The 26,522-nt window shown below is 40.5% G+C and overlaps 1 protein-coding gene across 7 annotated transcripts in view; it reads left to right on the top strand.

The window, feature by feature from the left end:
• The window catches only part of Syne2 (spectrin repeat containing nuclear envelope protein 2), a 313,170-nt gene that overhangs the window by 179,802 nt on the left and 106,846 nt on the right, over positions 1-26,522 (top strand). For 6 of the 7 annotated variants that reach the window (XM_063241111.1, XM_063241110.1, XM_063241106.1 and 3 more), the window contains exons 53-63: positions 723-891; positions 2,306-2,461; positions 4,693-4,833; positions 6,278-6,460; positions 7,192-7,329; positions 13,877-14,062; positions 15,807-15,929; positions 17,336-17,518; positions 19,623-19,754; positions 23,602-23,796; positions 24,523-24,597. In XM_063241111.1, the coding sequence (XP_063097181.1) occupies positions 723-891; positions 2,306-2,461; positions 4,693-4,833; positions 6,278-6,460; positions 7,192-7,329; positions 13,877-14,062; positions 15,807-15,929; positions 17,336-17,518; positions 19,623-19,754; positions 23,602-23,796; positions 24,523-24,597 (1,681 nt within the window). Of the gene's footprint in view, positions 1-722; positions 892-2,305; positions 2,462-4,692; positions 4,834-6,277; positions 6,461-7,191; positions 7,330-13,876; positions 14,063-15,806; positions 15,930-17,335; positions 17,519-19,622; positions 19,755-23,601; positions 23,797-24,408; positions 24,428-24,522; positions 24,598-26,522 lie in introns of those variants that run through there. The other variant, XM_013155198.2, reaches the window with a different exon arrangement.

Below are 26,522 nucleotides of genomic sequence, written 5' to 3'. Positions count from 1 at the left end.
GACCCTTGGATACCTTCCCCAGAGTTAATTAATTTGCTGAAGCAGCTTGTAGAACTTGGAAACATGTTTGCTGGTTTATTAATAAAAGATGTAATCCAGTGTACAGTGGGACAGCCAGGTAGAAGTGATGGACTGGCCAGGGTCTGCAGAAACAGAGCCCCTGCCCCTCTGTGTTTATTGGTATGTTGTAGTATCACAGAAGCTTGGCAGAGAAGTCACTCTTGGGAAGGGAGTTTTCCCCATTCTCAGGAGCCTCTTCCTGTACTGCTCCATCCCCAGCAGCTGGGGAGCCGAGGAGAGAATGGCTGTGGGGCCAGGTGTTCCAGGAGTTACCTGTGATGCCAGGCTGAGCTCGGAGCCACTTTGGTCCATGGGCAGGGACTCCTACAGGACAAGGATGAGGATGGCCCTGCCTGGAAAATGAGGCACTGACAGGGGACTGGGTGAGGCAGGGTGAGGGTGAGGCAGGGGACTAGGTGAATGTAGGGTTTGGTATCTGTTTGTATATGTGGTGTATAAATCATTGGAAATTGGAATAAAGTCACCTTTTTTGTGTGTTGTTCAGACATTTTTAAAATTTTTTATCAGTACCGGGGATTGAACTCATGACTGCACACTTGCAAGGCAGGCGCTTGTTCCGCTGAGCTGTTCAGACATTTTTTAAAAATTATTGAAATAAAACTATTTCACAGAGATAATTATGTTTCGATGCTTTCTTTCAGGCTTCTTCAGAAAGTTCAAAACAATAAGGAACTGATACAGACTGAAATCCAAGAAAGACTTAACTTCACGAAAGAAATCATTGCTTTGAAGATGTTGTTTCAACAGAGCACAAATGCTTTCCAGAACATGGCCTCAGAGGGCCGCCCCCAAAGGGCTGAGCAGCTGGAGGTAAGCGAGAGCTAATCTGGGCCGTCAGGCACACAGAGTCCTTGGGGAAGAGCTGGCTCACCGCTGAGTGCCGCAGAGATGTTCCAGGGAAAATCTAGGGAGGGAGGGAAGCACAAGCCAAGGCCCGGTGGCTTCTCTGCCTGGGTAGAGCCCAGGAGAGGACAAGCGGGATTGGAGAGCAGGCTGCGAGGTAGGTGAGCCCGAGCCCGGAGCAGGCAGACCTTTCTCAGGCAAGTGTCAGGGTGTCAGAGCTCTCTGGGTGCCCTGTCACACTCCTCCTCTTACCTCTGATCCGGGCTGTGGACCCAGGCAGGGTCAGCGTGGAATTCATTTCTTATTTCTTGAGAATGATCTCGTGTCCCTCAGGTTCAATGGCAATGGTTTAAAAACAAACAAACAAAAAAAGACTCGTGGCGGTGTATTAAAAGCTGGTGCTGCTGTGAGCCAGCGCTTTGCTTATTCACCATGAAAAAGGAAACTTGCTTGCAGTCCCACAGCCACAGTGTGAATGGGGACCTTTCCTCTTGGGCTGGGCGCGGGTGACAGATGACACTCACGCCTCCAGCCCCACCTGTGCCTGAGTGGCACTGTGCTGTACTGTTCCCTCTCCAAACTTGATTGGAAAAAGAAAGCAGTGACACATCGTGGGAGCCATTTAAAATTGTAATCATTCTTCAGTGTGGTGACTCACTCCATTAACACAAACAGCACTCTCAGTGGCTACTGTACAAACAAAACCAACAACAAAAAAGCCACAGGAAAGTCAAGAAGCAGTTTTCCACTTGATCTTTGGGAAACTTTCCCAAAGCAATGAGTTTCTCCTTTATATAATTACTGCAGGAGTGCGTAGATCAGATTTTATTTCTAGGCCACAAGCAATGGACTGTTTGTTCAGGGTTCTTTTTATCTCCTAAAACCTACATTCTTTGCATGGAACTGGAACTCTCCCTTCTAATTACCTGAAACAGACACTTCTGCTTCAAGCATTGGGCTTTTAGTGGCCTTGACTCATTGTGATGATAATGTAGGAAGAGGTAGAAATAGCAACAAGTTAATAACAACACCAAAAAACTGCTTTGAAACTTTTCGCTACTTGTAGCTTTTTAGACCAGGATTCCGCTGAGATACAGTTCAATCCTAGAGGCCCTTTAGAAGCAGGGGGATGTTGTCATGTCTTTTTTCCAACAATGGTTTGACACAGAGAGGAGATATCAAGTTTAATTCTTACAAATTAGAAAGTATCATCTGACTTCACTGGGTATCTCTCAGGGTTAATCAGCTTGTATCAATAGTGAGTTTTGTCATGCAGGGTTTGCTCATTTAAATCAGGAGGACATGCTGGAAAGTCGCTTTCACTTTTTAGAGCTAAACCTTTTCTCCAGCTCTACAAGTATGGAAACTCTCTTGTCTTTAGGAGCTTCAAAGCTTTGTTGAGAAAGGGAAACTAACTTTTGGAAATATTATGGAAAAACTGCGAATCAAATATTCTGAGATGTACACCATCGTCCCTGCCGAGGTTGAGTCCCAGATGGAAGAATGTAGAAAGGTTCTGGAGGACATAGATGAGAAGGTAATGATACTGTTGATACTCATCGTTATTGTTGGAATTGAATAACCGAAAAGAAGAAACGTTCTTTAATGTCACTTTTGCATTTGCCCTGATTTCAGCTCTGATGGGTTTTATAATTTTGTTAAATGGCAGTTTTTTGCACTAAATGCCTAAATAAAGGTACCCTAAGTAAGTGACATAGTTAACAGTGTATTAGATTATTTGTATATTGTAATTGTCTGCATGCTTAGTTTTTTTTCTGTTCCATTTTAAAAAATCGTACATTTTTTACTTGGATTATTAGTATCATTTTCACTGCAGAAACTTAAACATTTTTGGACATGCTTTTTGAAATTGTAATCATGAGCAATGAGAATAAAAATTTTATAGCTCACTAGAAATAATACTTATAGTATCTGTCTAGTTATGATACTAACAGAATTCTCACAGAACATCTGGGTGTATCTTTATATACCCAGATAGGGTAGGAATATATTGTATACCGAAGACAGAGATAGTTAGCAGGACCACGTTAGTGGAATATAAAAAGGCAACCTGAGCTCGATGGAACAAAATTTTGTTTTGTTCAGCAGTCACAGGAGGGTTTATATTTTGCTTTTGGAAGCTTGGAATACTTATAACTTGATAAATAATACAGATCTTCAGTCCACACACCAAAAATCAAATTCTACTTGGTAGAATTTTGTCATTTACTTATGTGACAGATTTCTTAAAATCTATTCTGTATGAAAAATGAGTAACCTAATATAACAAATGTTTTTGATTTATACACATGAAAATCTATTAGATACTTTCTTGAGACTTGTATACTTTTGGTTTTAGTTTTAGGAGGCTATAAATATATTGAGAAAAACTAAATGTTATTCTCATGAATACTTTGTGTAAAAAGCCCTAGAAAAGTAAATTAATAGTAACCAGCCTTTCCTATTAGGGTTCATCTTTTCCATTGTGAACTTGTGAATTTCTGACAAATAGCAACTGGCTTTTTGTATATATAACTGATCTTAAGGAAGTTCAAGGCTCCCGGCAGCAGACACAGTATCACTGCATGCATTCAGATGGTTACTTAGTCTCCCCAATCCTGATCACTGCTAATGTAACTAAATGGTTTGCATTGGCATCAGTAGAGTAACTGCCCCAAATGTCTGAAGACTTCATTTTGTGTTTGTTACATCCTGTGCAAAAAAACAAATAAATCTTTCCAGTCAAAGTGAGACTGGAAAAAAAAATCTTGACTGTGGTATTGTGCGTGGAATAAAAACATGATAGGAAAAAAATCAACAGTCTGATGGGACTAGAAGCTGGAATGGAGTCTGGGGAACTGCGGGCTTCTCAGGCCAAGTTCTGTCCCGACCTTGATGTGTGTGACCTCAGCTCTGGCCCTTAGCATGCTTTAGTTTCTGCAGCTGTGTGCTTATCTGCAGGGGACACTTTTAGTCTCTGTGGTTGTACAGATAGCTTGAGGATTAAAAGGATTCTACAGAAGTGTATAGTATTATTTGGTTATTTAGTGTCTCTTAGAGAAAGCCTATCAACATAGCTTTACAAAGAAAAACAACACAGGCTAATCAGGTATTTGGCGAAATGATACATTCAGCATTCATTATCTTTCCAAACACAAGTTATTTTCTTAAGTCATTTAGATTTTTTTTTTTAAAGTTGGACGGGCCAGCAGCTAGATTTCTGGTTGCTGGAAAATACATACAAGAAACAGTCACACAAGAAAACTGAAGTCTTCCATCCTCAAGAAATAAATTTAGAAGATTGTTTTACCCAGAGGAATATTAAGGTGGAGATTACATTGTCTTTTTTAAATTGGCTTGAGAATGTGTCTGGTTTTATTGAAAACAGATCTGTGCAGAGAATTTTCTCATAAAATGGACAGATCGTACAATAAATAATTTATTCCCCAGGTTTTCTTTCACATCATTTGATCCATAGGGGTATGTTTCAAAGAGTGCACTTGGTAGCTTTGTCCAACACAGCACGTAATTTTTGGTATTTAATCACTTTATTTCTAGATTATATTTAGAAGGTCAGGTAAACACAGCTGGCATTTTTTAGCTGATCTACCTTCGCACTAAGGCATCACCCAGTACGGTTTGAGATTCTTTTCTCCCCAGACTTTAAATACTTTTGCAAGTAAGAGCAGTGAGTTCCACTTTCGTTGTTTGAACCTTGAAAGAGACGAGGCCTCTCTAACCCAACTGCAACTCTCCCCTTTGGAACAGATAAGCGGTGAAGGCTTGAGGAGCTCACCATCCTGTGTGACGGGCAGGAAAATTGAGGAAATTAACAGTGGGCTTCAGCAGGTTGAACAAATGTTGCAGCAGAAAAGCAAAAACATTGAGAAAGCCCAAGACATTCAAAAGGTAACACCCTCCTTTAACTCACTTCACCACGTGGCGTTGGGGTCCACTCCTCCTCCTGACTGCAGTCATCACCTCCTGAATTTGTGAAATTAATCTGGAGCTCTGGGATCCTGAGTTCCGCCACAGAGGCCTTAGGAGAGGCCCCCTGCTGGCCGGAAGGGGAGGTTGCTTTGAAGGCCTCTTCTGGGTTTTCCAAGGCCTCTGAGCACAAACTGGAGTTTCCACAAACAAGGGACAATAAGAATCTTGTCTTGGGAAGACTGGTATAAAAACAATGCAATAACATTTTAACAGTTTTTCTTTAGATTCCCAAGGTGATAAAAAAGGAAAACAAAATATCCAACGTGATTTTCCTAAAAATGTTTTAGGAAATACACAAAATCGTTTTTGGGTTTTTAAAAAAACATACATAATGATCATGTTCATCACAGGGGATTTGTACCTGTACATGATAGATCTTCTTCTTTCTTTCTTCTTCCCCTCTGCTCCCTTCAACCCCTTCTTATTTACAAAAGCTAGGAAATACAATTTAAGTAAAAATGTACAGATAGATAGATAATAATCTACCTCTGAACTTTTAGGGAGATACCAGCATAGGGGTTCTGATTTGAATCTATATTTTAAGGAAATACACTAATATGATTGGAAACTTTTAAAAATAGGACAGACTGTAGTTCACTGTTAGATACAGTCCTGGCTCTTACGTAGAAGAACCTACTTAGCAAGTCAGATTTTCCTATTTCTCAAAATTATTAGACAAGATCTGAGTATTTTACCTTTGACGGGTTTGAAGTTGAATCTAGCCTGTTACTTGAGTCAAAAGCAGCTGCTACTAATGGCCAACAGCTGGATTTTTCTGTGTCTGTATTAATTCTGAGTAAACAGACATGTTTTTTTGCTATTAATTTTATTTTCACACTTAATAAAATTGTTTTCCAGATACAGTATTTATGTATAATATATAAAATGTAACCAGCCCTTTTTATATTATTTGATTTTGTTGATAAGGTCTTGCTGTGTTATCCAGGTTGATCTTGAATTCCTGGGCTTATGCGGTCCTCCTGCCTCAGCATTCCAAGTGCTGGGAATACAGGTGGGCACCACCATGCTCCCTGGAATAGCCCTTTTAAAATGTAGCACTGACCTCATGGCTCTTGAAAGGTAGGGCTACACTGACCTTGTTTGCTGCTATTCATCTCTGAAATATGTGCAGGTCTTCCTGTTCCTCTACAGCCAATTTGTCCTGAGATGAATACAGTTACAGGTTAGGAGAACTCAGGAAAAAATTACTTTTCAGTTTAGATCACAAATAGTTGCTAGATGTGAGTATGCCTGCAATGTCTTTTCGATAGCATTTCCACATGCAAATGCCACATGAAAACTAAGAGTTACCCCATCCATCTCAACATCTTCATCCAGCCTGATTAACATTTTTCCTCTGCAGAAAATGTGGGATGAGTTAGATCTCTGGCATTCCAAGCTCAATGAGCTGGATTCAGAAGTTCAGGACATCGTTGAACAGGACCCAGGACAGGCTCAAGAATGGATGGACAAGCTGATGGTGCCTTTCCAGAAGTACCAGCAAGTATCCCAGAGGGCAGAAGCCAGAACATCCCAGTTAAACAAGGTGGGGCTGAAGCTCATGAGAGCTACATAACATGTGGTAGCACTGAAACAAAAATCCACATTTTCAGGGCTGGCCAGTTTCCCTCAAATTGCCAGCTAGAACGTAGTAGCTTCAGGTGGACGCTGAGGGCACAGAACTCCAGTGCTGATGCAGGCTGGCAAGTCTTGACTAACTGAAATCAAAAGTCTAACCGCAAAAGGAGCCCAGGTCGTGCTGGCATTCCCAACAGGTGGCTGAAGGCCAGTAGGGGGCGCTCAGGACAGGCATTCTCCAGGGTCTAGGGATGGAACCAGCCAAGAGAAGGATTGCTATTTGGAAACAAAGCTCCTTTCTGCCTCCATTCTAAATAGGGACCATGATTTGGTAAGTTGTGTCATCAGGAAGGGACAAGGTCCTAGTCTTAACCAGAATGAGATATTGTAAGCAAGGTCCTGCACAGAAGAGCAAAGCTTCTAAGTCCAGTCTTTAGACTAAGGAATTGGGAACTAAACTAGTTGCAAAGCTGACAGGGGGCCCTTGCTCAGGCAGTGCCATGGTAGAACTTCTCAAATCCTTTTTACCCCTGGTCAAGATCAGTCTTAAGTTTTGGGAGGACCTTCACCTGGAGCAGACAGTCCAGGACAGTCAGCTTTGGCTGAGGATTCCTGGAAGGCAGCTGACTCCTCACTCGGGACTCATTTACCTCTGGTAGCCAGCTTTTGACTAAGTTTGCTACCGTGTTTCTGTCCCAGGCCACAGTAAAGATGGAGGAGTACAGTGACCTTCTGAGGAGCACTGAGGCTTGGATAGAAAACACCAGTCGTTTGCTGGTCAGCCCTGCTCACTGTGACTCATCGAAGACCCTGAGTCAGCATGCTAGCGCCCTGCAGGTGAGTGTTTGCTCACCCAGTCATCGGGTGAGCTGATTACCTTTATCTTTTTCTCTACCGGACTTCCCAAACAGCATTACTTCTAATCATGCAGAGGGAAGCTTGGGACAGTGGCAGGTGCTAGATGGGAATCTTGGAGACTGAGATCTGGTTCTTTTTGTCTGACTTCCTACTTTCTGAATAACTGTTGGCCTCAGTTTCCCCATCTGTGAAGTGACAAAGTTGCACTGGATGGCATTGATGATTTAGGGCCATGGAAGTCTACTGTGACCCCCAGCGTTCTTGTCCCTTGTTGTATGACCTGCATACCTGGAATACAGGCAGGGATAGAAGTGTACCATTGCACTGATGTGGTCATACTAAATGGCTTACGGTGATGGGATAGTGGTGCTCATGAGTGCACTATCACTTGATTACAAGATTCCCTAGTAGCAAATCATAGGTTCTCTTGGACCAAAGGGTTAAGCTGCTGTCCTGTGAGAGGGCCATGGGGTTCGCACTCAAAGGCAGCTTCTGTATGCCAAGAGCAGCCCCACGCCAGTAACCAGCAAGAAAATAGGGACCTCTGTCCCTCCCTACAGCTGAATTCTGCAGACAACCAAAGCAAGTTTGGGAGAGAACCTGGACCTCCCAGATGGCTTTGTGGTTGCAGTGTGGTGGCACCCTGAGCAGAAGAGCCACCAAACTGGCCTGGACTCCTGATCCAAGAACATATATCTGCTCATACTTTTTTTTTTTTTTTTTTTTTAAGGCAGCCACATTTGTGGCAATTAGTTACACAGAAGTAGAAATCTCATCCCCCAGTTCCTTCCAGTTTTGACATCACGATTCTAAATCCCCTGTGCCTCCGGGGCTCCACAGGAACCCCGCGCTGCATGCCTGCTTCAGAGCTAGGTGGATGTATTTTTCTCATGGAGCATGACTTCTGGGATGGTCTGGAGGTGAGCTGGACTGCAGTTTGATTCTGAAGATGTACTTTCCTTCTCTCAAACTGTTCAACCGTAAGAAAGAATCCCCTAGGAAAATGTTTTACAATTTTTTACATCTCAACAATGACCCACGCTCTTTTTGTATCTTTAAAATAGTACAGTGTGTTCCTGAGTGAGTGGCTGGCTTCAACCTCTTTAATGTTTGAGATTTGGTGGCCTATTTTTGTCCAATGGTGAAAGTTGTCAAGATACTACATTTTCGCCCCTTTGCTCATTTTTTACTCTTTGGGTGACCCTCACCCTATGCCACCCATACCTTGGGTTGAATCTGCACATCCTCAGAACTTGGCATCTTTATATTTTCAAATGTGTTTATGATTCACCATTTTTGAAGAATTTTCCAGGACAGGAGAAAAGAATGATGCTTTTTCTTTCTCTCAAATGATTTTGATGCATTAAAAATTTAAATACTGCTAATACCAAGTCAGATGAATCAGCTGGACTTGTACTACCTCCTAGTGAGGCAGATGTGCAGCTGGAAAGCATTGCTGTAACTGTTGAGGATTCCCTGAGTTGCTGGACTTGATGAGCTCAAGCTGAGCAGAGATGCAAGTTTATTTCCCACAGAATAGATTCTAGTGGATCCTCCATAAGTAACTCCTGCAAAACCAGCTCTGTGTGAAAACCCCATTTTGTCTATATAAGGCAAATAATTGTCCTACTCACACTACTCTTTTCCATTTTCTGATATTGCCAAGACTGCCTTGCTTTTTAAAAAAGAGTTACAGAGCTGTCAGAATGCTCACTAAGCTTTTTTTTTTTAAAGAAAGAAAAACAGTATAAGGGTACAAGTAATACAGAATTTCAAAAAAAAACAGTAAGAAATCACTAGTTAATAGATTACATATTGCTATCTTAGAAATAGTTGTTCAAGTTACAGGATTAAAGCACACAAAGTGGACATTCAAACAGTGAGACTGCAAACAGTTGTGTTCAGTGATCCAACAAAAACTCAGTAATATGGTCATCTATCTTAACACACCTAAACACACTTGCAGTTGTGTCCTATAGAGCACATTTTTTCCTCTCTTTTTTACAGCAACATTTACACATTTGGGGTTTTATTACTCCCATAGTTCCTATTACTTTTTTTTTTTTTTGGAAGAGAATAAAACCAAATATGACAAAGCTGTCAGTCAAAACAAAGGATGGACATAGTACGTGATGTAAAAACAGATTACAAGGTTATCAACAATGGTTACCATAATGCCTCTTGCTACCTTAAAAAGAATTGCCTATATCATTAGGTATAATAAAATCGAACAAAACAGTACAGAACAAGACCAATAAAACCTAACCATTGGAGACCTTACAGGACTTCAAAAGAAGATAATAGTCAAACCAGAATGGGCATCATAGTGAATCTTATTGCCTTCAAAGTAGTTGCCTATACCCTCAAACTTGATACTATCATACAGAACAGAACAGAGTCTAATCAGTCAAAACAAGATGGTGGGAGCAATACAGGGCTTCAAATCAAGTTAATAGGAAATCAAAAAGTTACTATAATATAGCCTGCTAATTTTTTTGATTTTTTTCCTTAATTAAAAAAATATTTAATAAATAATTTATTTTTAAAAAGGGGGAGATTGAGATAAAAGAGAACATAACAACATAACAATATAGGTCAAAGCATAACAATTTCAGCAACCTACTGCTTCACCACAAGATAACCCAACTTAATAGTAGTTACCATATTATCTCTTTTCTTGAAATATTTGAATGTAACTTCATATACAATGGCTTCAAACATGTCAAAGCAGTGTGAAACCATTCAAGAGGATGAAAGTATTACAGGGTATTTAGAACCAGCTAAAGGAAAATGAACAATGGTTTCTATATTATCTCTTTGCCTATAAAAATTTTTGTTTATACTATCACATATAATAAAATCCAGTAAGATACAACATGATAAAACCAATGGAGACAGAACAACAGTTTTGTGGGACTTCAAAACAAGATGATATGAAATCAGCACTAGCTATTATGATGTCTTGTTTTCTTCAAAATAACTGTTCATATCATCACAGGCAATAATGTCAAACAACTCAGAATAAAGCCATTCCAATTAATGAGTGAAAACTTTATAAGGCTTCAAAGCCACATAATGGGGAATCATGGTTACCATATACTTTTATATATTTGAATCATTTCTTACACTAGGGAAACTATTCCGTATTCATACATGTGAGTTTGATTTATTTTACTTATGAGTATGGTCTCAAGCTGCATCCATTTATTTATAAATATCTCAATGTGACCCTTCTTTATAGCTGAGTAGTACTCCATTGTATAAAAATACTTTTTTATCCATTCCTCAGTTGAAGGACACTTAGGCTGTTTCCAAGATCTGGCAATTACAAATTGTGCTGCTATAAACATGGGTGCACATCTATCACTGTGGTATGATGCTTTCAGTTCTTCTGGGAATATGCCTAGAAGTGGCATAGCTGGGTTGAATGGGACTTCCAATCCCAGCTTTTTGAGAAATCTCCAGACTGACCTCCACAGTGGTTGCACCAGTCTACACTCCCACTAACAGTGCAGGAGAGTTCCTTTTTCCTCACAGCCTCTCCAGCATTTGTTGTTGATGGTTTTCTTGATCCAGGCCATTCTTTCAGGAGTGAAATGGAATCTCAGTGTGGTTTTAATTTGCATTTCTCTAATGACTAATGATGACGAACATTTTTTCATGTATATATTCGCCATTTGTATTTCTACATCTGAGAAGTGTGTATTCATCTCAGTTGCCCATTTTTAGATTGGATCTTTGAATTTTGGGGGTCTGTTTTTTTAAATTCTTTTATGTGTTTTAGACAGAAGTCCTTTGTCTGAGGGAGAGTTCACTAAGATTTTTTCCAGTTTGTGGGTTTTCTTTTCACTATGCTGGAGATTTCGTTTGACATGCAGAAACTTTTTAATAACTCCTCAGCTAAGCTTTTTAACAGTTTGTTTTAATTATAGTATAACTTTCTTCTTGGATTATATTCATTAAAATAAGTTTGCATGGTGGAAAGATGTCACAAGTACTGCTGTTGTAATTATGAGTCATTAAAGCATAAATTATCTTTGTAAAAACAGTAAGCTTACTTGGTTTTAAATCTACTTTGTTTTAGTGTGACTTACATATATTTAAATGCACCCATTTTTAGTATGCTGTTAGGTGACTTTATAAAGTTGCAGTTGCGTAACCACAAATTTTTCTGTAGTGATAGATTTTCATTTCATTTAATTTCAATGAATAAATACCTAGGAGTACGATTGCTGGCTTTTTATGTTGTTGTTAATTCAATAAAAATTTCCAAGTATTCTCCAAGATTGGGTGTTATTTTTAATTCCTGCCAGCAAAGTGAGTTCTGATTGCTCCATATTTTCATCAGCACTTGATATTGTCTTTTAAATTTTAGCCATTTTAGTGGTGTGTTTCATTGTAATATAAAAGGAATTTTTCCAGGAACTAATGATTTTGAGTATTGGTTCATATTCAGTGCTACCTTGGTTCATGAACTTGTTTCTTTCCATGATTCTGGTTGCAAATTGAATTGAATGAAAACTGAATCACATTCAGTGGTTAGCTTCAGTGTTGACCTTATGGGGGAATTTGATTCAGTTCTTCCAATTTGGTTTGTAACCAGAATCATGAAGAGAACAGAATAAAGTTCATGAACCAAGTTACCACTGTTCTTACTTGAATGTGGTATGCTTCTTTGTGAAGTGTCCAACTTTTGAGTCGTTTCTAAACTGAGTTGCTTGTGTTATCATTGGGTTGTAAGATGTATTTGTAAAACATTCTTAAAACCATTTCTGTGACATGTATGTAATTTATGACATTTTGTGATAATACAACTTACAATATTTTCTTTTATGTGTTATTTTTTTGTGCTGTATCTGAGAAACCTTTAACCCAGGGTCACAGAGTTATTATATTCTAGAAATTCCGTAGTATTAACTCTTTCTTCTAAGTCCAGGTAAACATTAATTGTTATATGGTATGAAGTAAAAGGTCAACATTTGTTTTTTTCCCCAATAGAGATGTCAAATTATTCCAGCACTATTTATCGAAAAGACTTTCACCATTAATTTACTTTGGCATCTTTCTGAAAATAATTGACTTCATAGATACGGTTTTATTTCTGGGTTCTATCTTCTGTTTTGTTGATCGGTTCATTTACCATTATGACAGTCTTGATTCCTATTAGCTTTATAGTAACTTTCGAAATTAAATAGCATAAATTCCACAGTTTTTTCTTTTTCAATTTTTTTGGAATAATCTTATTCTTTTTTAGTTCCATATGAATCTTGGAAGGAGCTTATAAATTTCTATTTAGAGATCTTTAGCACTGGGGGGAAAAAGGAAGGATGGAGAGAAATAAACTCTAAGTGTGAAAGTTAATACATGTTTTAAAAGGTCTTTTATGCACAAATAAAAATGCTCTTCCTACACAAGATAGACAGCTGTGCTACTTAGTAGGCTGGGATTTAGCTCAGCAGCACAAGCACTTGCCTGGCAAGCATGAGGTTGTAAATTCAATCCCCAATACAAAAACAAAAAACAAAAAACTTCTAATCTTTATATTTCATCAAAAAGAACAGTTTGTGCTTTCATTGTTTGATCTTGTTTTTATGCCTGTATCTTAAAATCTGAGCAACTACTTTGAAAATAACAATACACAATATATTAACCATCGTTAACTTCCTATTATTTTGTTTTAAACTTCTATATCATGGTTTTTATTTTCTCATTTTAACATTTTTTTTTTAAATGCTCTTCCTACTTGTATCACTGAGTAAATTCTAACCATTTTAGAAACTTTGTGCTAGGAGTTAGAATAAAGGTCAAATGGGCTGGGGATTTAGCTCAGCGGCATAAGCACCTGCCTTGCAAGCAGGCGGTCATGAGTTCGATCCCTGGTACCGATAAAAATGAAAAAGACAAAAGAAAAAAAAAAAAGAATAAAGGTCAAATAAACATGTTTCTTATTCTACGCTGGGAATCCATAACTTGAAAATCTGAAATTTGGAAGGTTTTTTTGTTGTTGTTTTATTGTTTTTAAGAGTAAGAAAATTTATTGGAGACTAGGAATAGCTCCTGAGAGACAGGAGGCTTGCTCGAAAATCTGAAACTTTTTTGAGTGCCCATTTGACATACAAGTGGGAAACTACATTTGCCCTTACCTGCTGGGCATAGTCCAAATGTAGACATGCTAACGATGCTGTGTAACATCACCTGCAGGTGATGTGAGTAAGTATGTGTGTTGTGTAATGAAGTTTGTCTTCACACTTGAGACCCACCCTAAAGGTATGTTATTACATATATTCAGACACTCCGGATCTGAAAAAATGTGAAAAAGTCCAAGATGCTTTTAGTCCCAAGCCTTTCAGATAAGTCATGCACTCCCATTGCCAGTAGAGAGAGTTCAGTATTTTCATTATGAAAATTGAAATACCTTTGAGTTTGAAATGGTCACAAATTAAAATTTTCTCAGATTTAAATTTTACTCAGCTTGTTTCTGTATCTTGATGGTTTTGTCTCTCCCTTTCCCTGTTTTTCTATCTAGATGGCTCTGGAAGATTCTGAGCAGAAGCACAATCTTTTACATTCAGTTTTCACCGATCTGGAAGATTTGTCAATCATTTTTGAAACAGACGATTTAGTGCAGTCCATACAGGAGTTAAGCAGCCAAGTGACAGCTTTACAGCAACAAATAGTGGAAAGCCTTCCGCATATCCAGCGAGTAGCTGACGTAAGTGTGTACCATAAGGATGGGATTTCTCATTTTTAATTTGTATTTTATTTGGCAGATTAGAACCAGTCTAATTATATGAATATACATTAAGCCCCCACATTTTTCATTTCCATTCTTTTCACTCTGAATCTCATAGTATAACAGTAACAACAACAACAAAAAAGATCAAATAAGCTCTTTGTTTTCTCTTTGTTGGAGATGAAATAATTTAAAAACACTGATTACGGGAGAAGTCGGGGGTTGGGGCTGGGGTTGCAGCTCAGTGGTAGAGTCCTTGCCTAACCTGACTGGAGGCCCTGGGTTCCATATCTACTGCTGCAAATAATCAATCAACATTTATTGAGGGGCTGCTGTGTCAATCAGTGGATTATTTTGAGGGGCACTGGGCATAACACCCAGGTCCTTGCATATACTAGTCAAGCCCTATACCACTATACTATACCTTCCCGAGGATTTTTAAGTAGTTTCATTGTTGCTTGAAATACATGAGTCATTCACTTAAAATATTGTCACCCAGTGAAGGCAGTTATTCTTATTCTTTAATTATTTACCTTTTGGATATTCCTGTACCTCGCTAGTAATAATAGTTAAGGGAATAAAGTTTTGGGTATAAACACCTATTCTCCAAAGTTTTAGACAGTCTTTGTGATTTCGGATGGAAATTATCCTGAAATACATTATGGAATTTTAAATACCTCCTTGAATAGTAGGTGTGGAAAACAAGTTCAGTGTAATGTAACTTTCTCCTCTAATTTGGAGATGTGACTATAAAGCCACTGTCCTTACTGCTCTGTTTGGTTAGGTCCCATAAAGTTCTGTCTTTCCTTATATCACATGGCTCCAAACTGCTATAATTTGATTTTGTTTTTTGGTATTAGGAATCGAACTCAGGACCTTGCACTTGCCAGGCAGGTACTTATGCCGTTGAACTGTATCCCTAACCCTAAACTGCTATAATTTGAAATCCTCAATCTATTTTTTTTCTTATGCTCTCCATTACTAACTATACCACCTAGGGCTTTGGTGCATCTGCACTAAGCTCTAAAGTCAAGGTCTGAAGGTTTCACTGACAGCTGTGGGCCTCTGTTTCAAATGGTGGGTTTTGAAGCATATATTTTAATACATTTTTGCAGTGTGTTTTACTTTAAGGTTCGTGAGAGTTCTGAACGTTGGTGTTGATAAGAAAAATAACCACTAGGCAAGGGACCTATTGCTGAAATTAATCAGAATGGCTTATAAAGTAATGGAATGGCATTCTGCTTGGCAGAGGCTTTTTGAGGGGACAAGAGACCCTCTCCATTTCCCAGCTCCTGCTGTTAGTTTCTTTGACTTTATCATTTTACCAAAACTGCAGGAATTTTTAAAATGTCAGACTCTACTTGTATTCAAGTGTTTAAACACAGTCCAAAGATAAATTTTAAAAGATTTTAGATAGTTGAGAGTTCACTGAACTACTAGTTTTGTTTTCATGAGTAACTGAAAATTGGCTGTAATTTTCTTTAACTCAAGAAGGCATAAGCAATACTTTGTGGCTAGATACGCTGTTAGAGTAAAAAAGCATTTTTATTGAAAACCATGAAATGTGTCTCTCTGTGGAGCCCTTGAGTCGTGTTTAAGAAGTGTAAGTTTCAAACGTTCTTTGGTTACATAGGAGAGTAGAAGTAATGGCAATAAATACTGTTTTACAGATTAGGGGTGTAGGACATATTGGATGAGTGTGTTCTTGTTTCTGAAATTCTAGGATGTGGTTGCTATTGAATCTGAAGTAAAATCAATGGAGAAAAAAGTTTCAAAAATCAAAACTATCCTGTTATCAAAAGAAATATTTGACTTTTCACCTGAAGAACATCTTAAGCATGGGGAGGTAAGCATGGATCATCACTAGAAGTATCTTCTTATAGTCCTTATTATGTCTATTTAAAAATATGTAATAATAAGATTGTTACAGAGCATTAGTATTGCTTTATGATGCTAGGGATCAAACCCAGGGATCACACATATTAGTAAGGGCTCTACCACTGAGTCGCTACTGTTCCAGACCCCAAAATATTAGTCTGCTAGGACAGTGGCAAAGTGGGTAGGGAAATAGATATGAATGAAGCCAGTGTGGTGGCGCATACCTGTAATCCCAGCACTTAAGAGACTGAGGCAGGAGGATTGCTGTGAGTTCAAAGCCAGTCTGAGCTACATAGTGAGCTCAAGGCCAGTCTAAACTACCTAGCGAGAATCTGTCTTAAGAAAACAGAAAAAAGAAAAAAAGAAAAAGGTACGTGTGAATAGTAATATTCGTAATACTGTTATGTGAAGATAATTTTCCTGTAGGTTACTTTTTCATTAAGTTTTGCCTTCAATCAAACCCAAGAGCTTGAGCATCTGAGTTACCTTGAGTTGGATTTGGCCCCAGTGAGCTGCTATTAGCCGTATGATTTTGAGTGTATGTTCGGTGGGCTGATTTTCTGTGCCTTGGTGTTGGGGTGTTACACTGGTCGGTTACAGTGCATATCGATCCCCTAGGCCGAGAGCTGAGACATGCTAACCAGCTTGCCAGCATCCGTTTTCTCTTGGCCTGGTGGTGGGGATGTGCTTTAGGGCCAGGTGGGCCTGGGTTCTTCTAATTCCACCCCTGCCTCTTGCAGTCTAACCTTCCTTCTCACTTCTGGGAACCTAATTTCGTCACCTGTGGAATACAGATTAGGGTGGTTTCCCCTCTGAGGGTAGTTGTGGGGAGTGAATGAAATTATATCTGTGAAGTGTTGAGTAAAGTGAATCGTCTCTTCTAATTTATTAGTAAGTCCAGATCCTAAGCGTCAGATGTTATTAAAGCAAAATACCATTATACTCCTGAGATTTCATAAAATTTAGCCAAATTTAGTTCATTTAAAGAGCAGATTGTATAGAAGCCCTGTGCTAGGTACAGTTACTTTGAAAGTACAATGTTGTACCTGCCCTTAGTGTAGCCCACAGACGGGTGACCATAGAGAGAGCTGAAGGAGAGTGCGTCTCAGAGCAGAGGAGGAGAGAAGGGAGAAAAGGGTGTGCTCGGTGCAGCAGCCGCCGGGTACTGCTCACCCACCGTGTTCTGCCCTGAACCACAAGCCCAGCAGTGACCAGCGCTTTTCATTCGGAGGCAAAGAAATGTTTTAAAAAGTGAAACTATAGACTAAATTGTGTAAACTTTTAATTTTGAAAAATTAAGCTTAGCAGCAGCCAAAGAGTTTTGTTTGTTTGTTTGAATGCTAATTGCATACCATGCTTCTCTTAATCACTAAGGTCATCCTTGGCAATCTCCGTCCCATGAAGAAGACCATAGCTGAGATAGTGTCTTACCAAGTGGAGCTGCAGTTACCGCAGCCAGAGGTGAACCCACTGCCTGTGTTTCAGAGGACAAATCAGCTTTTACAGGATGTAAAGCTCTTGGAAAATGTGACTCAAGAACAAAATGAATTATTAAAGGTGAGTGGTTTGTGATGACAGCCAACTTACTGGTGAAGGTGTTTAGCAAATTTGGTTTTTTCCCAGTTTTTATCGAAAGAATTATCATAAAGACCTGTTTTCTTGCTCACATAGGACTCAGATTATTTCCCTCTCAGGTGTCAGCCTTGCTGTGCTTGAAGACATTAAAGCATAGTTATGGTCGATTTAATTCCATCCTATAGCCATTAAAGTACTACAAGAATAAAATCATCTGGGAAAGGATTCAGACCTGGGCAAGGCATTTGCAGTCTCAGGAGACCAGGCGATCTGTAAAGTAATCGTTGCATAATGCTCTCAGTCCCTTCCCATGGATGAGCTCATCTGATTCTCCGTGTGTGATGCTGGTAGAATAGGAGGCTGGTGTGGAGGGGTGAGAGGCTTGCTGAAAGGCTGCCACCTCAGGCAGAGGCCGATTCTTACCCAAATCAGATAGGAATGTGGATTTCAGAACCCCTGGTGATACTGCTCAGTGGTGACACCTTTCAGCCTCTCCCCAGATACTCCCCCCCCCCCCCAGTTGTCTCAACTGTCTCAAATCACAAATTATGTATTTAGTTTGCGTTACTTGGTCAAGAGCCACTCCCAGAAGATCAGAGAATTGCTGGAAGGGACTTTGATTCCACAGACCTTCAGCCCTCTTGGTAGACAGCCTGCACCCTGCCTTTGAAAGCTGTGGTGCCTTAAGCCTTCACTTCCCTTCACATTTCAGAGGCCACTCTGTTCTCAGATCTGGAGGCCCTGCACTCCCTGGTCTGGGTCCTGACTCTTACAGCCTCACTGGGCTGGAAACTGGTCACCTTTGGTTGGAGAGGAAAAAGACCTAGCACCCAATGTATGATATTTTAATACTGCTCAAAGAAAAGAAAAAAGTCAAATTTGACATGTTATCCTTATTATGCTCCATGGATTTCTTAGTTGGGAAAGAAAATAAGCCATAACTGTGCTTTAATGTGGCTTTTTCACAAGATGAAAATGGAAGACTAGAAGACCATTTTACCAAGTTAGATACCAAACTGTGCTCCTAACATTTTTCTTCCTTCTGTGCTGGTAAAATCAGATGTACCGTAATGCATTTCAAAGCTAAATAAGCCAGCGGTAATGAAAATCACTAGAATACAGTACCTTTCTCCTTTAACTACTACTTTAAATATTACAAGTGCCCTCATCGTGGAAAGTATGACAGTTACTTTTGTAGGGGAGTAACAGGGTACAGTCTGGTTGAGGGCTGAGGAACTGGTGTGTGTGGGAAACATAGTTATTCATTTCCAGCCTGCAGCTAAAATTAGGGTTAAACATTAAAGAAAATACAAGGAAGAATTATGCGTTAGCCAAAATCTTTGTAGTTTCAAAGGCATTTTTGCTTTATTATTAAGCAGACCAAAGAAATATCTAGATGTGCTTTCAAGTCCATTTCTTTATCTTTCATAATCCTTTGATTGTATCACTTAGTCCACAAATAGATCTCTTAAGATAGCCCTGCTTTCCTAACATCAGACCCCACGCACTGTTCTGGTTAGTTTTGCCTTATTCTGCAAACTCTGCCTGTTCTAGAACCTTCAGCTTTTTTACTGATGAAACGCACATCACAGATGCTATCGGGTGCTAGGTGAGGATGTGTACGTGTTGGGAAAATTCATCATTGCTCAAATCACAGGCCCTGTGCATGCTCAATCTGCCATACCACCTTCTCTGTGGAAAACCCCACATGGGGTATATTTTAAATGGTATGCGTGACATTCCAGTAACTTCATACGACTAGAAACCTTATTTCAACGCTCCATAAAACACTTCCGGGAGAAACCCACTAGACTGAGCACACTTCAGGTCAAGGTGTATCTAACTAGACTCGGACGGCAGGCGCTGCCCTGGTATCTAGTAAAGCAAGGAGGTGCCAGCTCTGCAAAGCTTGTCCTCTATACTTAGAACTTAAATATAGATAATATCTAGACTATCATTACAATACATTTAAATCAAAAGCTTTATGGATATGAGTTTTCCTCATTTGACTGGAATTTATAGTGGGGATAGATAGTTAATCTAGTCTTAAATCTTGACAATTCTTCTTTGGGGGGGTATTTTATAGATAGTCATAAAACAGACCAATGAATGTGATGAAGAAATAGAAAATTTGAAGCAGATCCTAAGTGATTATGCAGCCGAGTTCTCCCTTGGACACACCTCCCCAGACCAGGCCACCGACTTGCCAGCAGTTCAGGTACGTTCCGTTCATTGGTTCACTCAGTATCCACCTGGGAAGCCTTGGCGTCTGGCGGCCCAGGTCGTGCTGCAGGCTGATGTCCAACCTCTCTTTTGGATTGAACCTGCTTTCAGTTCCTGTTTCATGGACCAAGCACTTTTGTGGTATTGTGATTAAACTTGATAAACTGGTGGCTGCACAGCTCCCACTCAGAACCTGTGCTAGGGCTGCTTCTTTAAGCAGGGTGCTCTCAAGGCTCTCAAGGCTCTCAGTCTCAGCCTGGTGCAGTCACCTCTGCACTTGCTCTGGTGCCCAAGGGGCTGATGTGACGTGGGATGTCTGACAACTTGACCCTCCCATTAGTTGTTGGGAGTGGGGGTTGGGCAGTGAGGACAGACTGGACTTTCAGAGGTAATACAACTCTGGACACCATTATAATGAAGGGTGCTGTATACCAAGCTGTTTCTTCATTTCCCATGATGACCAGCATCCAGTGTACCTAGTTACAGTGGTTTGTCTGTTAACACTCTGTTAGGATTTTTTAAAGTTTGTTTTTGAATCAGAACATCTGTATTAAAAACCTGACTATGTACCATGAATTACAGAGAGCTGAAGGGTTTTTTTTTTTTTTTTTTTTTTTTTTTTTTTGCCATGTGATTAGTGGGGGCAGGTAGTTGATATGTTCTCAGCCACTTGCTGAGTCAGCAAGTGGGGGTCCCTCTTGCGGATTCAGTGTTAAAGACTGAGTGTCGTGAAGATGTACATAGGCATCTGTGTACTAAAAATTAGTGACTGCAGAGAGGAGTTAATTGTTTATGTGCAGACTAAGGAATTAAAACTCAGAGATGTTAAAAGATTTTGTTTTAAAACAGCAATCTTAAACCCATTATATGTTAATAGAAATATTTTATTAAACTAATTCTCTATCTTAAAAGAAAAAATAGTGCAAAGAGTGACACTCTTACATTTTTGCTCATCCTTTAACCTTTAATGTCTGACTTAATAGAAAACTTTTTATTTACTTCTGCATTCTAGTGTATCGAAACTTTTTCTTTTCTTTCTTTCGTCTTTTTGAGACAGGGTCTCTCTATGCAGTTCAGGCTGGCCTTAAGCTCACTTTGTAGCCTAGGCTGGTCTTGAACTTGCAACAGTCCTCCTGAGTGCTGGAATTACAGGTGTGCGCCACCACTCCCAGCTTTTTTTTTTTTTGAGACAAGATCTCCTTATATAATCCAGGCTAGTTTTGAACTCACTATGTAGCCCAGGCTGGCCTCAGACGCACAGCAGTCCTCCTATTGTACTGATTTTGTTCAAAGTTTATAAAACGTCCAATCTTAGCTGGGCGTGGTGGCACATGTCTGTAATCTCAACATTCAGGAGGCTGAGGCAGGAGGATTGTTGTGAGTTCAAGACCAGCCTAAACTACATAGTGCGCTCAAGGCCAGCCTGAATTGCATAATAAGACCCTGTCTCAGAAAGGAAAGGAAAGAAAAAAGGCCAGGGATATAGCTCAGTGGCACAGTGTCTGCCTGGCAAGGGCAAGTTCCTGAGTTCTATCCTGGTACCATAAAATACATATATACATACATACATATATAAATAAATAAAAAGACAAAAAAATCCAGTGTCACATGGACATGTACCTGGAACAGGGGAAAATAGTTTAATAGTCCATTTGAATAGTTATGGGCATTGTTTCAAACAACACTGACACATAACAAATGAAAGTTACTCATAAGACAGTTGTAAATGATTCTAAAGCCGTTTTCATGAGGTTCTCATTTTCTCACATTAAAATCCATAGGTAGACTTTTGCTTTGTGCTTTGTGCTTTGGCTTTGTGCTTTGAATGGGAAATAAACATTGAAAAATGCATGACTCACAGTATCAAACTTATCATTTGGAAAATACTGTTTCACTGAGTTACACAAATCTCTCAAATGTTGATACATTTCAGTAGTTCATATGAAACAATCATCTCTCCAAACAAAAGTTTTTGTAACATGCAAGTGTATAAGTATAGTTTACTGATTATTTTATTTCATGTGAAAATAGTGTTCTGTGGAAAAAAAAGTTACCGTCAGGCAGGTACTTTTCCTCACCTGTTGTACTTTGGCACCCAGCAGTCCCCCTTTACGCATGCCTCCTATTTTGTCACTAGAATATTAGAGGCTCATGTCTTTAACTCTGGGACATTCTTAAGTGAAACCAGAACTATTTTTCCTACTGAGGAATTCTATAATGATTAATATAGCTGGTGCCCCTGCCTTGATTCCTGTAAGGTGCCAGGAATCTTACCCACCATAGCTTTTGTGTCATTAGTGTAAATGTCAACACCATGAAAAAAGGCAAGAAATGTTTTAATAATATGAACCACGGCGTCCTGCTGAAGGCTGCCTAGTACCTTCTGTATCTGCATAGCCCGGACAGCCCAGCAGGCTGCTCTGTCCCCTGAGTGTTACTCTCATGGCTCTGAAACCATTTTTCTTGGGGATCGCTTGACCTCTGAATTTAGTGTTTATTAAAAGTGGCACACAAAGTGTAGCCAACCATGATATAATTCCAACCGTGATTCACTTGCCGCCAGCACTCATAGGAAGTTTGACTTCAGACACAATCAGGGTAGGAATGCGAGCCATTTTGGGGAGCTGTGAGGAGCCCCATTTCTATGTTCTGTCACAGGCTGGCCACTTTTGGGTGATCACCTTCTTTGGGCTTCAGAACTCTCATGTGTAGATAGAAATGTGTTCCTTTTATGTTTGTGCAAAAATCAAAGACTAGGGAGCCTGGGATATAGCTGAGTGGTGCAGTGCCTGCCTGGCAAGTGCAAGGTTCTGAGTTCAATTCCTGGTACCCACCTCCAAAAATGAAAGACTCTGCGTGTCTGTGAGTCAACAGATACAGTAAGGAGCAAAGTTGTTTTGCAGTTCTGAGGATCAGACCCAGGTCTTGTGCATGCTAAACAAGCAGTCTACCAGTCTGGAACAAATAGTGAACAGATGTAGGTTTCTTAAAAAGTTCCTCTGGATCAGCACTAGCTGCAGGAGCTTTTTCAGGCAGAGGTTGAAAGATTCCTCTCCAGGGTGCTGAAGTGGAAGATGTTTGGCTGCGTGAGACCTGTGAATGTAGGATTGTGTCATCCTGTAATCCTTATGGACAAACCGTGCCATTTATATACAACCATATATAAAAAGTTTTATTTGTACATATTGGTAATACAAATGCTAAAAGTAGCACTTCGAACCTTAGACTCTTCATGCTATAGTAAGTTGTCCTGCCAGATACTTTTGTTGGTGTACGTGCTTGTTTGCACTAAAGAGTCAATGAACTTAGTCATACTGGAGAAGTCTTCAAGGGCAATAATGAAAGAAAGATTTCTAACTTTGTTTCTGTCAGTGGTTCCCAAATGTTAGTCTGCCGAAGAATTTCCTGGGCAAGGGAAAGTGTGCACGGAGCAGCGTGCTGTGTGCTAGTGGGGAGATGCCCGGGGGCTGGCCTGATGAATTCTGGTTCCATCAGTGCTGCGGCTGCCACAGGGCAGTGGCTCCCACCCCACTGCGCACCTTAGCCTGTCACCTGGGGAGCTTGTTACATGTTCCCTGATCTGGCTCAACCCCCAGAAATTCTGACCCAGAGGAAGAATTCTGTACCAGAGCCAGGCTTCTGGCTTTGCAAACCAAACAGCCCAGACTGGTGGTGGTGAACCTTTCAGAGCTCTCCATGACGCAAACAGCCCGTTGCGGCATATGTGCCATAGGTTCACCACCACTAGCACAAGGTAAGAGGTACGTTGTGCCTCCTAATCCATCCCTGTGGGGATCCACAGGCTTCCAGTTTCCAAAACAGTGCCAATGCTTTCTGTGCAGGAAGAAATTGAAGCTGTGGAAAAGCAGGTTCTGAGGTTAAACCAGAAAAAGGAAGATCTACTAGTGGACTTGAAGGCGGCCATCCTGACCCTCCACGAGCATTTGAAGCAAGACCAGCAGGAAGCAGAGAGAGCCGGGCAGTCTGCCACCACCTCAGAGGACAGAGCGGCTGAGAGAGAGGCTCTGGAGTGGAAGGTAGGCGCGCTCTGGGGCAGCGTTGGTCCTACATCCCAGGGGGCCTTAAATGGGCCTGTTTTCCACTTGAACAGCCTGTGCCATCTGTGCCTGTGGCTTACAGCAAAGAAGTATCTCTCATGGCAGTGCAGATTGAACCCAGGACCTTCTCACTGAAAGGACAGACTCGCCAGCCCTTTATAATTTTGAGACAAGGTCTTGCTCAATTTCCCAGACTGGTCTCAAACTCACAATCCTGCCTCTACCTCCCAGAGTGCTGGAATTACAGGCTGGAATTCATTAGTGCCACGCTGATCAACAAGTAAAGGAGTTTTTGAACATGGAAACTTTCTGCTTGAGTTGTTTACTAGTTAATTTAAAAATCTTGGAGTGAGTCTGTTGTGGGCCACACCCAGAATTCCTATGACTGAGTTACTTCAGGACTTGCTTGTGAAATTCCATGGCAGGTGGGTGGGGTCACCCTTTGAAGTATTTTCCTATGAAGTACTCAGCCCCACTCTGAATCCCACTCTCAGTGTGTTTAGTAGGGGGCAGAAGCGGTGATTAAAGTGGCCTGGGACTTGGCAGTAAGGGTATTTGGCTGGGTGAGCACTAGCTGGGGCTACCTGTGTGGGCAGGCATCTTGGATAAAGTGAGTAAAAAATTAGCCACATAAAAACGCATGGCGGCAGGATCCCGGGGAGGCTGGTGCGGGTCTGACTGTGGCTGTCCTGCTGTGCCTTCCAGCGGGACCGAACGGGCTCCATGTCCTTCCTGCCAGCCGTGGAGGAGGAAGCCGAGGAAAGCCCTGTGCAAAGTGAAGTAAGGAAAATCATTTTCTTTCTCCTTTCGGTCTCTAAAAGAAGGTAGGAGAAAAGAGCTTGAACAGAAATCTAAGAAGTTCTAAGTTAATATGGAGTTTTAGACATACTATTATTTTAGAAGTATGAGAAGTAGCTCTGTCATGTTATTAATGTTGTCTAAGTGCATCTCGCCCTTCTTTGCTCTGCAGAGAGGGTAAAAGTTATCCAGACACGCTTGTTGACATAAGGGAGAAGATGGAGATGTGCTCGCTTCTTTGCTGATTTCTGAGTAGTTTTTCTGAAATTTTGAGTGTGCTGCTTGGCTGGCATTCCTGTTGCAGTTTTTAAACTTTCTTTTTCCGTGTTTGAGCTTTTCCTTTGTTCTTAAACAGAACATGAGTTGTGTCAGCAACTAATACCACTGGTTCTTGATACTTCATCATAATGATTAAACGAGACATTTATGGTTGGCTCTTCTGAGTCCTACTTTCCATTCATATTTTAAAAATTAAAGTGCTACTGTGTCTTACACTAACAGGAAGAAAATTGTGGTAGCTTATATTTTTATGACACACAATAATCAGTTCTTTTTTGTTTGAGACAGGGTCTCACTGTGCAGTTCAGGCTGGCCTTGAGCTCACTTTGTAGCCCAGGCTGATCTTGAACTCACAGTGATCCTCCTGCCTCAGCCTCCCAAGTGCTGGGATTTGGGGCATGTGCCACCATGCCCGGCCAATAACCAGCTCTTACACTCACGCTATAGAATCACAGCTTCATTGTCACAGCTCTTGTCCTATCGCGTGTCCCTAGGACTGGGTAAGACCAGGTGGGAAGATAAGGGGTTGGCCAGACACTCAGCCCGCCACACGGCTGGTTCTGTGCCTGGGTGGGAGCAAGGATTGAGAAATTGAAGGAGCCACAAACTTTGCAATGTATATTTGCTTCTAAACTGATAGGTTTATGGAATTTACCTTTGACAACCACCAAAATTGTGTCTAGCAAGTTCTTTTTTTAATTGACAGGTAAAAAATTATATACATAATTATAAAAAATTATACATACCTGGTATGCAGCATGATGTTGTGATATGTACATACATTGTAGAATAGCTAACTCAACCTAGTTAATATAATTTCCTCTTATATTTACTTATTATGTTCTGATGCTAAGGATTGAACCTCGCACCTCACATTTGCTAGCCAAGTGCTGTATGATTGAGTTAAATCTCCAACTCTGTAATAGTTACCTCTTCCAGGAGATGAGAACAGTTTGTTTAAATGAGTGGCTGTCATGTATACAATATGTTGTTACTGACTGTAGTCCCCAAGCCGTACAGCACCTGTCTCATACGCCTTCTGCCTGAGATTTTGAAGCTTTTGGCTGGTATCCCCCAGTCCTCCTCTCCCCGCCCCAGCCCCTGCTCCTCCAAGTTCAGAATTTCACACCACACATGTAAGCGAGAGCGGGTAGTATTTGTTTCTCCATTCCCGGTTCCTTTGTTTTACCTCCTGGCTCCTCCGTGCTGTCACAAATGACACAGTGGCCTTTATTATCACTGGATAATATTCCATTCCGTGTATGAACCCCACTTTATTTGTTCATTCACCAGTGGACACAAGGTGATTCTGGGTCTTGGCTGCTGTGAGTGATGCTGCACTGAGCACCAGAGTGCAGGCATCTCTTTGACATGCTGATTTCCTTTCCTTGGAATGTGTAACCAGGAGTCTGACGTTGGATAATACAGTGGTTCTGTTTTAATTTTTTGAGGAACCCCCACACACTTTTCCGTTTGGCCACTAACTTACAATCCCACCGCAGTGCTCGGGGGTTCCCTTTGGCCTGTCTCCTCACCAGTACTTGTTTCTCCATCTCTTTGATAAAGCTCCTTATCTGTGTGGTGTGCCTCTCGTTGTGGTTCATGTATTCCTTTACTTGGTGGTACTA

This window comes from Cavia porcellus, unplaced genomic scaffold (genome assembly GCF_034190915.1).
Source record: "Cavia porcellus strain 051 isolate PalLab524CR breed Dunkin Hartley unplaced genomic scaffold, mCavPor4.1 scaffold_31, whole genome shotgun sequence".
Lineage (NCBI taxonomy): Eukaryota > Metazoa > Chordata > Mammalia > Rodentia > Caviidae > Cavia > Cavia porcellus.
This window is presented reverse-complemented; position numbering and strand designations above follow the sequence as displayed.